Source organism: Tinamus guttatus, unplaced genomic scaffold (genome assembly GCF_059628265.1).
Source record: "Tinamus guttatus ecotype Peru unplaced genomic scaffold, ASM5962826v1 Tinamus_guttatus_pri_ptg000038l, whole genome shotgun sequence".
NCBI classification, from domain to species: domain Eukaryota; kingdom Metazoa; phylum Chordata; class Aves; order Tinamiformes; family Tinamidae; genus Tinamus; species Tinamus guttatus.
Window position 1 is genome coordinate 5,162,578 of NW_028288572.1, and position 13,131 is coordinate 5,175,708.

General features: G+C 37.0%; 1 protein-coding gene across 2 annotated transcripts in view; it reads left to right on the top strand.

Moving 5' to 3' along the window:
• ADCY8 (adenylate cyclase 8) overlaps positions 1 to 13,131 on the top strand; it is a 121,698-nt gene that overhangs the window by 58,257 nt on the left and 50,310 nt on the right. For both annotated transcript variants that reach the window (XM_088534944.1, XM_088534949.1), the window contains exons 5-6: positions 2,797 to 2,924; positions 11,589 to 11,747. In XM_088534944.1, the coding sequence (XP_088391070.1) occupies positions 2,797 to 2,924; positions 11,589 to 11,747 (287 nt within the window). The remainder of the gene's footprint in view (positions 1 to 2,796; positions 2,925 to 11,588; positions 11,748 to 13,131) is intronic.

The following is a 13,131-nucleotide window of genomic DNA, read 5'->3' on the forward strand; positions in this document are numbered from 1 at the left end:
GCCATGTCTGTCTGGATGTCTTATCTCATAGCTGACTCCTTACTGAGCTTTCAGGTAGGTGCCTCTTTGGCAAAGCATTACAGAGGCAATGATGACACTCATAGAGGCACATCATGACAAGAGAGAGGGCATATCCACTTTTAGCTTAAGGGTTTTCAGCTGACACCCAGAAATACAACCACAGGCACTCACATTTGCATACAAAAAAAACTGCTTTAGCATTACTGCATACAGCTCCTTCTTTCTTGTATTTGTTAAATTTGTCTTTTTGAAGCGGTTGTCCTTGTTCTGATTTTTAACAAATGAGGAGACATGAGGAGCTCTCTGTAATAACTGTAATGAAATTAACATTTCAGCCCATTTAAGGGGTGCATTAACATCCAAACAACAAAGATTTTTCTGCTATAGACTGTATTCTTTAGGTGTGCAGAATTAGAAGCTCAGTTAACAGGGATTCCCACAAAATGTACTGCTGGAATAAGGCTACGTGCAAATGTTGCATACAAAAGTGTAATTAAAATACTAAAAAATGTTCCCAAGTTGAAGTTATATATAATGGCAAGACTACTTCAGACACATCTGTCTTTTCTGGAAATTGACTGTTTCTCCCCCCTTTTTTTTCCTGGTTACACTAGAAAGTTATTAGCTGAAATCTCTTTGCAGTGGGTTCACAAGTCAAAGGTGCTTTATGCCATTTCATTCAAATTGATGAGTTTATATGCTCTTGCTGCTTTGTAGATGTAAATGGCAATTAGAAATAGGAAATCAATTGAATAACTATTATAACAGCAAAAGAAGACAAGAAATTGTCATTTGAATACCTTTATCTCTTTCCAGTTTGTTACTGGGGAAGTGAAATATTTACATTTAAAAGAGAAAAGTTTAAAGTAGTCCATTAAAGGTTTATCATGAACTGATTTATGCCCACTGAATCCTCAGTTCTTGTTGTTTCCCTTTAATGTTCCGTAATATCACTAGATAGACAAAAATTTAGATGGAAAGTGCTGTAAAAATGACTTTTTTGAGGAGCAGGAAATTTATTGAAAATAAATATTTTGGTATTTGGTGCTCAAATCTCATGGATGTTAGAATGCAAGCTTTCTGTTCCTACTTCAGTATGGTTTTTATAAGGAAAATCAGCTGTCTTTGGCTTAGCAACAGCAGATTTCATCCTGTTCTGAAGGATAGTTTATATTTACAGCCCTACAAAACATCCCCAGTGTTCATCTGTGTGCGTCTGCAGAGGGGTAACAGAGAATGATGCAAAGGGAGAGGACACTCACATGAGAAATTTTCCTTTCAAGAGCCTGACCTAACTTCTGAATTTCTTTGTCATACTTTGACCACTAGACACTTCCTTCAGAGGCGGCCATGGTATTAGGTGGAGACCAGGCCAAGGCTTCTAACGCGCTCAGCTCCTGATGGTTTAAGGAGACTTCAGGTTGAATCAGCTTACTATGACCTTGTGTCCAGAGCAGGTTTTACTCTCTTTGGTATACTTAAGGCTTCAGCTGATTTTGTGGCATCTTGAGGTGCAAATGAAACAATTGGTTCCCTTTACCATGTAAGGATTTGAAAAGATTTGTCTGAAATTCATTACAGAACTGCTTTTTTCATTGTCGAAATTTAGATAACAACCTTTAATTCAGCCACTACTCAACTCCTGAGGTACCGTTGGCATTCACATTTGCTCCTGTAGAAAATCCCAATGGGATTGGAATCCCACTGGGATTAGTGTACCCCTGTTCTCTGTCTCTTTTGCTCTTATCTAATGAACCAGTTTGAGAAAACCTCCTGCTTCCCAGGAATGCCTGGTCTTCATTTTGACACTCTGTCTCTGGAGCCTTCACTGACAGAATGCTAAATTTGCAGTTATTATTTAGATGATTCTCCATGATGAAAATGCTTTGTTAACTCAAGTTGTAATGCCTTCTGCCCCCTGACCCTTTTGGCTGTGTCCTCAGTTTGCCATGGCCCCTGTTGCCATGCCTTGGCACAGGAAATAGGAGATATCCTGTGGGTGCCAAGCCAGACCCTGGGGGCACGTTTGCTATTTATGTTTGGCTTACATATTTTGCTTGCTTGTCTTAGAGGTGCAGAAGCTCCAGCAGCCCAGATAGATCTTGTTACTGGAAAAGGATCTTCTAAAACAGTGATCCAATCATACAGTAATAAGGATACTATTAATATATATTTAAGAAGTGAAATTCTGCATGTGCTTCTGGTAAAAGGAAGTTTCTGTTGGATGCTAAGTAAATATTTACCGTTCTGGTGACCAAGAATGTTGTTTCTCCAGTTTGATGTCTTTGACATGAAATGCCTTGATGTCTTTGATCAGTTCCTACAGCTGTTAGAAATGGTTCAATGTGACAGTGGAAACTTTACGTGGGAAGGAATTATCAGTGAAAGAGACTCTTCATTCATTTTCAGAGTTTTCAAATAGGGCAGAAAAATGCCCTGGAGGAATAGAGTCTCAATGAGTTATTCATACTCTCAGCTGGGTTTTCTGAGTCCTTGGCCAAACTAACCTTTATGAAAGTCTAACCTTTCTCATCACTGTCAAGGACATCTGTGACAAATGTAACACAAAAATTGCTTTATACTTTCATACTGGCTAAAAGTACTTTATATCAAAACCAAAATAAAGCAATATTATAGTAATTGCAAGCAGAAAACATCCAGTAAGAGGCATTAGCATTTCCTTTCATTTTTTTTTCAACCAATTTCACATTCCTTTTAAAATGTGAAACCATAACTACAAATCTCTTCTTTCTTCTCTGATATATTTACATTTAGGAACATCATTGTCTTAGGATAAAGATCCTGGGGGACTGTTACTACTGTGTATCTGGGCTCCCAGAACCTCGCCAAGACCATGCACATTGTTGTGTTGAAATGGGACTCAGCATGATCAAAACTATCAGGTATTTTTTTCCCCATGTTGTTTCGTTTCTTAAATGTCCTGAACTTGTTATTTGGGTATGCTGTAACTAAACACAGTAAATTCTATAGTGGTTCAAAGACCTTCAGATTACCACTGTGAAAAAATACAAGACTTTTTTAATCCACGTAAAAGCACTGAATCCGTGGGAACAGATACTAACTGCACTTTAATAACCTGTGTTTCTTCAGAGCATGTAACACGATAGTTATGCATGCACTGGGAGAGATAGGTTTCACAGATCTTAAGGGTTCTCACTCTATGCTGTTCTCATGCTTAAGAGTAGGTTGATGAGGAGGAGTGTGATTTTTCTTCCTATAATCCCTTTAATATAATAAAACAACATTAAAACACAAAATAGACAGCTGCGGCAATGCTTTAGCTTGGGTATTGGAGTATAGACAAGCTCATAAGCTCTGTAGGATTTGCCAAATGAGCAAATTTTACTTGCTGAATTAAGTTGGTGATTAAATCCACAAGTGTGGAAGTGTTTTAATTAAGGGATGAGCTCCCATGATGTATATGTGGTTGTGTTACTGATAGATTACTGTATTTTTATGCTATAATGACTAAAAATAGCAAGGTTTCAGCAGTCCATGTATAGAGCTAGTCCAATGATTTGCCTGGACAGTGACCAATATTTAGTACCCCGAGATAAATTTTGTAAGTTTATTTATTTATTTTTTATTCATTTTATTCATTTTGCAAAGTTCCCCTTTTCCAAATCTTTTTTCTGCTGTTGTCTCCCCTCAAAAATGTTTCCTAACCTGAGTATTTTCCTCTTCACGTGGATGTTTTGCTGCCTTGTTTCTTTGTCTGCTTCTTTTCCAGACTGCTCTAATCTACATGTGTTTCATTACGTGCATTAGAGAATTATGGTGTACTGGAGCTACATTACCCAGAAATTAATAGAGAAAGAATCTGACAAAAATTAATTAATGGAAAATGTAACTGAATAATGGTTATGCAACAATGATCTCTAAGAAGGTTGGATTCAATTATCACAGACTAAATATTGCACAGAGAGTAATCAATATTTGGCTTCTGGAATCCCCATAGTGAAAAGGAAGCATAAATTAGAGAAAATATAGATGAAAAATGCTATCAACATTATCAAAATTATTCAGAGATACACATCAAATCATTCATGTATGCTTGGTTATACCATCTGAAACACACTTTCTTCTGAGATAGTGAATTCATCTGAAATACTGCCTGGTTTGAATCATTTTGCCTGAATTGGGATTTAGGCCTCTAAAGACAGAGTAGACAACAATCCACACTTTTAGAATTCCTGCTGCTTGTAGGTCTTCTAAGTTCCATATATCCTTAATGTAGATGGAAGTCTTAAAGTAGGTGGACCAGATTTTCCTCTGTAATTCCTCTAAGATTCTTGTTCTCTCCACTGACAGTGTTTGGTTATTTTACAGGGATCAGTACCAACGCTTCTGATGAGAGGGTGCCCAAAAATCTACTGTCTCAGACTTCTACTAATTCATTTTCTTTCCAGTCTTCTTGGTGATTTCTTAGTTAGCAGGAATTAAACAAGAATATGAAGTTTACTCATCGTAGAGCATATAAATTAAATCTGCATGGACAAAAAAAAAAAACATGTTTTAATATGCCTTATATCCATACAGCAGTGTTAATTCATTTTTAATTCAAATTTTACAGCTTGATCTTAAACCCATATACCAGAGCTCCAGACTTGTGCCTCGATGCTCCTCGTCTCTCTTTGCAGCTGAAAAGAACTGTCCAGTACCCATCAAAACAATTCAAGATCACTACTTTCTTTATAACACTTTTTGCTTCATTGTGTCTTGTTACAAAGCTTAGAGAAGTAAAGCTTTTAGAAGTTATTCCATCCCGCCTTCTTGTACTTTCCTCCCTTAACCACTGACCACTATCGAAATAAGACTGTCAAGGTCCCAGGAAACCTAGTACATACACTAAAGTGAGAAAGTTTGCCCCATCACCCTCATGAACAAGTGAGAATCCTACACTTTTGCTGTCTTGTGGACCCCAAATTCTTCTAAACTGTCATTAACTGTGGATACAATTGACAAAAATTACCAATGAGCCTTTCATGAGGGATCCATTCATTCAGCTGGTTCTCACATGTGGTCACAGGCAGCACAACTTTTCTCGCATTTAGATCTATTTTATTCATGTCCATCTGTACTGACAGTTGATACAAATGAGATAATAGTTAGTCAGAGATTTTACTGACGGGAACTAGATCTATCATTGCACTTATCTACAGAAAGAGCAGTCATCTTATGCATGTAAAGGAGCAAAGGGGAAGCTGAATAAGAAGAGAACAATCATGAGCATTTTCAATGCATAAGTTAGCAAAAGTCCAAAGCTGTGCTAGAGTCCTAGACATTAAGAATATATGATAAATTTCCAGATAAGGATATCTGTTTGCTGGCAGACGGATATCAAACATGAGTTTCAAATCGAACAGTAAAGTGATGTATGATCTGGTAAGACTATCTCTTCCTAAAAGATGTTGAAGTAGATAAGAGAAAGAGAGAATATACAAGTAATTCTGAACTGGAATATCTTCTAAATACCACATTGTAGCGTGTACTCCGTATACTCCAATACAAACTATAATCCAAAATATCAGCATATTTGTTCCTTTGGGTTTTTAGTACATTGATCTGAGTTGTTAGAAGTAGATAATAAGATGCAGAAGTGGAATCAAGAGAAGTTCAGGGAAAAGACGGGTAAAGGAGAAAGGAGGGGAAACACGAAAGGAAGTGGAAGTGAAGGAAGAAAAGTAAAAAGAGGTAAAGAATAACAATCATGGGGGAAGTATAAAGTGTTTCTGAAATGGAAATTGTAGAACATAGTCTGCCAGAGTCAAGAATGAGATGAGAATAATTCATCTTCGTGAGGTAACTTCATTTTAAAGATCTTGCTAAACATTTCCATAAAATGGTGGAAATTCAAAAAAGTCTTTATGCCAACTATGCCATAGTTTTTTGGCAAGTTAAAGAGTCTTGAATGGTTTTGTCTCTCGGATTCTTTCTTACTAAAAGGCCATCTAAAAGAGTAATTATTATGACGGAAAAAATAGTCTCAGCATACAGTGTAGGCTAAACTCCAGAAACAAGATAACAGCTTGCCTACATTAAAAGTCTGCAATTAGTTGCTAATATAATATTAGCAACATCAATTCACTTAAATATATATATACTTTTTAGATGATCTCAGTTACCGATCTGCCAAATATCTTGCCTTTTACAGGAAAACAATGCTTTTTAACATGATCTATTTGGTGTTAAAAATTAATTAATTAATTAACTAATTAATTGATGCTCAATAAAGGAGACAGTTGGGAATTGTTTTTATATTCCAAGACTTATTATATAATTGACCCAATTCTGGAACCCTTCCACAGATTTTTTTTTATATAGTGTATAGAACAAGTCTCAGGGAATGAGCTTTGATTCACAGAAGACAATGTTTCTCAAAAAAATCAGAAACTACAGACTACTGCTTACCTTCATTTCTATATGGGGCTAGGATACAAGATCCTTGCTTAACAAGATTTTCACAGGTTCTGTCAGCACTTTTCAGACGCAAGCCATAGATTGAATAGGTTTCATACTGGGTCTTAATCATATCAGGTCTTGTAAGGGTCCATTTCAGTCACTGACTATAAAAGAGCAGAACTGAAGGACAGCATGATTTTTCTTGTTTTTTGTTTTTGGGTGAATGTATGAAATGAACTGAGTCATGATTAATAGATTTGTGAACTCTTACGACTCTTTTTCTTAGAATGTGTCAAAAAATACAATCAAAGCAATACTGGCAATATGGAGTAGGAGCGTATATATTTAAATAGCTTGTTATAACATGGTTTTGAAATGAAAAAGTGAACTTCTGATAATATTATTTATACTCCTAAATTGGAATTCTATTCTTTGTCAAAACACTGAGAATTAAGCAGCTGTTAGCTCTGCAGTAGCCCTTGCAGCTTTTTGTACTCAAGTCACTGGTGCTATGACAGTTTCCTATCTCAGAGCAGAGGCAGACGTAAGAAAAGGGAAGCATCAGAAAGCATAGATATGGCAGTAGCTTAATGCTGCCCATGTTGCTACAGTATCAGTTTGAGCTCAGAGCAAGCCTGGTATAATAGTGGTCTGCTATGAAAATTCTCCAAACAATAGCTACTGCTCGCCCTGGAACTCAGATTTAATTCAAAGGAAAATCCACTCTGAAGCTATTTTAAACAGTCTTCTGGGAATAATACCTGTCTTTAATTGTAAATTCGACACTGTGTAAAGTCGATCTATAAAGTATTATATATCCTGTGAGTCATAATATCTTAGCCATGTTCTTCAAACCATTCAGTAGTTTAGTGCATCCTGTTACCTAGCTTTTTAAAAATAACAGATATTTCCTGTGGAAGCATGACAGGGTTCCCAGAATCATCCTGAAGAGAGCACTTACATCAATTCACTTACTACAGTTTCAAGTAAGAATGAAAAGGCACTTGAGTAAATTTTCTTACTTGAGTAGGAAAATTCCACAAGCCTATTTTGACTAACCAAAAAGTTTTCTATGTGGTTGAACATTAGGGCCATAGGATAGTTCAGATTGGAAGGGATCTCAGGAGTTTTTTGTCCAAACTTCTGCTAAAAGCAGTTCCTGCTATGACCCTTGCTTAGTTTAAGCAGAAAGCATGGATTTTCCTTTCTTATTCCACATATCTGAATACAACAGTGATTGTAAATCTACAGTTAAATTTAGAAGTTCTAGACAATGCCAATATCCCTGAAGAAAAGTGGCACAGGCTAGCCAACTCCTTTCTGTTAAAATTTCTTTACTTCCAAAATCAAGTAGTTGCATCTCATCCAAGAAGCCTGCTGGAGGTGGTGCTGACCCGTGTGAACTCCTGAATCTGGAGCTGGTTGTGAGATAGTTGGATGAGATAAATAAATAAATAAATAAATAAATATTAATTGTGTTTCAAAAGTCTCAAACCATAGCCAGACCCTTCTACAGCTAAACTGATTAATACATATGTAGCCAGTGTGGCACAGTGTGAACCTCTAAGATCTAAATTCCAGGCATTCAGTTTCCTGGCAGCCACAGAATATGCTTAAAAGCAGATACGTGTCTTCTGGCTCACATTTTTATATACAATTAGGAGAGTTTCTAATTAGTAGCAGAAAACTCAACCACCTATCAAAGAATGCTGGCTTGAAGGAAACCTCAAGGTCCAATTAAATCAATGAAATTTTTATCACTGACTTTGATGAAATGAAATATGGAAGTGTGAATAGCTTCCGTCAGTTTCTGCTTTCTGGATAAGATATCAGACAGCTTGTGAGATAAACAGAGCTGCCTCAATAGTGCAGCTTTCCACATGCATCCTGTCAAAGTATCTGCCTGTAAAAGAGCTAAAGCAAGTAATTTTTAAGAAGTTTTTTTAGCTAGAAGCTTCATTTATATTTATATAAATGAAGGCAGAAGAACTGAGCATGAGGGGTTCCTGAGCTTATGCGAAGTGAATATTCTTCATTGTTTCGGTATCTAATACAGGTTATTATTTATAGGAAGTTGTCCCTTCCTGAGTAAATAAGAGCTCTCTATTGTCTAAAATGATCCAGTGTTTGTCATTTCAAAGTTTTAATTGCTTTTACCCTGTAGCAGTATGCAAACAAGGCCTTCAGAAGCACACAGAAGCTTGGCTGTTAGGGAGTTGGATCTGACTGTGGAGATAACCAAGGTGAAGTTCCTTTGCCTACACAGTTCAAGTTCAGAACTCTATTTCACGCCACATCGCTCCAAATTTTAAAGAAAAGGGATAACTCTATGTTGTTCTTTTTTTTTTTTTCAAATATAGCAATGAACTGCCTCACTTCTCCCCCAAGTCTTTCTTATCAAATTTAGAGGCTTATAACAAAAGTTGGTGGAAACTAATGCGTCCACAAAGCGCATCCTGAACAGCTCTATCCTTAGTCTTGTGTTATAAGTAAAAGAGCCACAAGAGCAGAACCAAATCTGTATTGTATATGCATTCACGTTCTGAGCAGTCTGTTTAAACACACCTTAGACTCCCTGCAGCTCAATTCAATTGGGTCCCCTCATGCAATTAACTTCCTACCTGCCAGCATACAGGCAGATTGCTGTGAAGGGCGAGGGAGAGGAGGATGTGAAGATAGGGCCCCACAGGTGCACCACCACGGGCAGTGGACAGGGAAAACAAAGAACCCTCAGGCAAAGGAGGCAGGCAGGTAGCCAAAAAAATCCCTGTGGGTCATGGGTGAAGAGCTGGGGTCGGATATCACCTGAGCCACACACAGGAAAAAGCTGCTGGGGATTACGAAAGACAGCAGATTAGGCAAGAGGCATAGAAGGCTCTAGTGTCATGTAAGAGGGCTGTAAGACAGTGCTCTTATGTGATGTTTTGGAAAAGGAAGAAAGTCCATTACGGCTGGCTGAGGCCACAGCAGCCTTTACAGGTTATCATAACATTTTTACAACGCAAGAAAACCCTAAATCCAACAACTCCTATCAAACCTTCTGGAAGTAGAGCAAAATATTGCTCAGTTACACCTTCATTAGTACATAGTCTAGTCAATGAGTCCTGTGCACTTTAGTTCCCATACCTTGCATACAGATGAGGTTGTAGTGTATATATATGTATAGAGAGACTTTATTATACCATTTTATTCAAATTGAGGTCCCATTACTGTGTGCATTTTTGAATGAAAAGCTTTTTACTCCTCTGGATCCAATTACCTTTTTATTTCAAGGCAGGAAAATCAGACATAACGACAGAAATAATTATCTCAGTCTGAACATAAGAAAAATGTAGACTGCAGGAATGCTCATGTGGGGAGTTGTATGACAATATTCTTGACATGAAGGATGTTAGTTTAGTAATTTTTGTAGTATATCTGCAAAATTTCTTCACAGCATGTTATGCTGTTATGAATAGCAGTGTTATCACTGCTCTTAATCGTTCTCACAATATTTAAGGCATTTCTTCAGTGTGAAGAGTCGAGTCTCATCTTGCAGAGCCAGGTGATGATGTGTTTAATTTTGATATTTCAAATGTTCTTGATTGCAAAGCAATAAAGAAATTTGTAGATGAAAGCCATAAACTCATAATATCAGAACACAGATAAATCCCAAGATTATTCTTTTTTATTAGTCTGTGATTAACTTTGTGTAAATCTTTTTCTTTTAGATACCTGAAATATGTTAGGTTCCTGATATAATGAACAAATCTCCCTTAGTAGGCGAACTACTGCACTGGGACATTTCATATGCTTTTTTTCCTCCAAGGTTTTAGATTATGCAGGAAATGGCAATAAAGCTGAATTGCTTGTTCCCAGTTCCGCACATTGTTATATCACTGACTTCTCCCCATTTCAAAACTCTCGTTTCTTCTTTTGTCACATGCTGATTTGTTGCTTCTCTTGCAACATGAAAGGGCAAGTAGTGAATGGAGTAAACAATTTATTCTTTTCTGCTCTAGAGAGGGTCTGTCAAGGTCAGGACTAAGGCATCTAAGGCAATAGTAGTTAGCTTTGGAATCGTGGAAAATGATTGTTTATTCTTTGTCTGCCCTGTTGTGTGATCTTGCTGTGTTGCTATTGACTTCAGTGACAGTAGAGTTGGTACATAGGAGTCTTGTTTGCAGACCAACAAAAACAAGGTGTTTTTCCTGTCCTGAGCATGCTATTCAAATATTAATGAACACTAACTGTAATAGTATTTTTACTGCAAATTGTTATCAGACAGGCAGGGCCGGAAACATACTCTCTTCATCGTCCTAGTGGATATACAGGGGTTGTAGGTCAAATAACTTAGCTGTGAGCTTCCCGCAGTGATGTGCCAGTGATCAGAGAGAAGCAGTAGTGGGTCTAAGATGCTACTAACCTGCCTGTGGCTGTGCATGACATATGTTGCTTTGTATAAGGAAAGGAAGATACTATTTTTACATATCTCAATTTTCTTTATAATCAATAGTCTTATAGTAGTTGAAAACAGTGTTGAAACAAAATTTTCTCTGCAACTGTTAATAAATATGTCTCTGTGTGTTTACTACATGGCTGTGTAGTGGCCTTTACCATGATACAGAATGCAAGGACCATATTTTAGAAGTATACTGCTTTGGTCATAAAGGACCAGAGAGCATTCTGCTCCAATCTACCAAAAAAAGAAACTTTGTGCAATGACTAACTAACTCTGTAAAATTTCAGTAAATTAAGATTTTTGAAATTTTGTAGGTTGTTCAAAAATGAAATTTAAAATATGCAGATTTCATGATAACTGCTTCTGTCATTTTATTGAATGTTCTTTTATAATTCCAAGCCAAAGGACTTACGTCATCAAACAATTCCTTTAATTTGTATATCTATTTCTCTTCCTACCTTTCGATTTATGTCTGACTGGAATAATATGTGTGCCACTGAACCATGAGTGCATTAAGTGCTTAATGATAATACAGCTTTTAGAGTCATTTTATCACTACCTGTACTCTGCTATCTAGAAAGTTATCTCTTTATTTTACAAGCTAAGTGATCTTTCATGTCAAATTGGCATTGAATTTTACTTCCTATCTTATTTTTCTGAAGATATGAATGAACCTGACTTTTTTTTTTTTTTTTTTTAATAGATACGTGAGGTCAAGAACAAAGCATGACATTGACATGCGAATAGGGATACACTCAGGATCAGTTCTATGTGGGGTGCTGGGCCTGCGAAAGTGGCAGTTTGATGTCTGGTCGTGGGATGTGGACATCGCAAACAAACTGGAGTCAGGTGGAATTCCTGGGTAAGGCAATACATATTTCCCACACTCAGAAATATTGTCAACACACAACATGGTTAACCTTGCCAACAGATTAATTCTCTTTACATTGTTTAAGCAGCTGTGACATGCTTTTTTTTTTTTTTTTTTTCTCTCTAATGCAATTGGCAAGGATTTGGGAGGATTTATTCATAAAAGGTGGACAAGGCCATCTTACAGAGCTTTTGGAAAAGACAACAAGGTTTCTCTTCCTTTGATAACTGTTCAGATCTTGACACTACTCTACTCTCCTGAAAATGGTCAGTGGTTGTATTGAGCCCATATAATACCCTAAGGTGATCCAAATTTCCTAGTTAGGTCTTGTCCATTCCTGAGTTTCCTGAGGCTTCATTATCTGTTCTTCTGCATTCAAATGATGCTGTGAGGTATGAGAGTGCAATTTAATCCATAATCCATACTAATAAGTGTGGGAACAGTTATGTTTTAATATAATGTTACACTAATAACAAGGAATTTTGATGATCAACCTTTTCAGGCACTGTTTTAAACAATCTAACACTTTCATAGACATTTTGAGTCATTTATGTTAGTGTATCTGTATGTGGAAATATCGCAGAATTCCAGAATGGTTGAGGTTGGAAGGGACCTCTGGGGATCATCTAGTTCAACCCCCCTGCTCCAGCAGGGACATCTAGAGCACGTGGCACAGGGTCACATCCAGGTGGGTTTTGGAGGTCTCCAGAGAAGCAGTTTTTCTTTGTCTGAGGTAACAGATTCCCCTGCAGGGTAAAATGTTATTCCTGCCTGTCATGACTCTTTTCTCACTGTGGTTTTGAAGCCAAAGCCTCTAAGGTTCAGTGAGGACTGCAGTAATGTCCTGTTCAATATTAATCCCATCTTCCACTGATGTGTATGGAAAAGGATCCCATATAACAACACATTTTCTGGCCATAGAAAGTAGAAACAATATCCATGAAGACCTTTATACAGTAAAAAAGTCTAAGCGATGTTGTCATCTTGGGTAGTGAGGGATGTTTTAAGTTATCAGATCTGAGATGTGTGCTATGCTTCCCACACATTCACCTGAATATGTCAAAGCAGCCGTGTTCCCAGAACATTATAAAGATATTTGCATTATATATGCAAACAGCAAACCCTTCCACCATTGCCCATAATCCAGCTTTAGACTAATATACAAATTTTTGCAGGGCTAAGAAAGGCCAGATGTATCTTTTTTAACACAAGCAAAATGATTAACTAAGTTTCACCATCCACTCCTGCATAAAGTATAATTATTACTGCTAATGCATACAACTAATACAGCTACTAATGAATAATCCTGAGTACACACAACCTTGCTGTTGTCAATAAAAAGCCTGGCTAAATTGTAGTCTACTGGTGCAGAGTG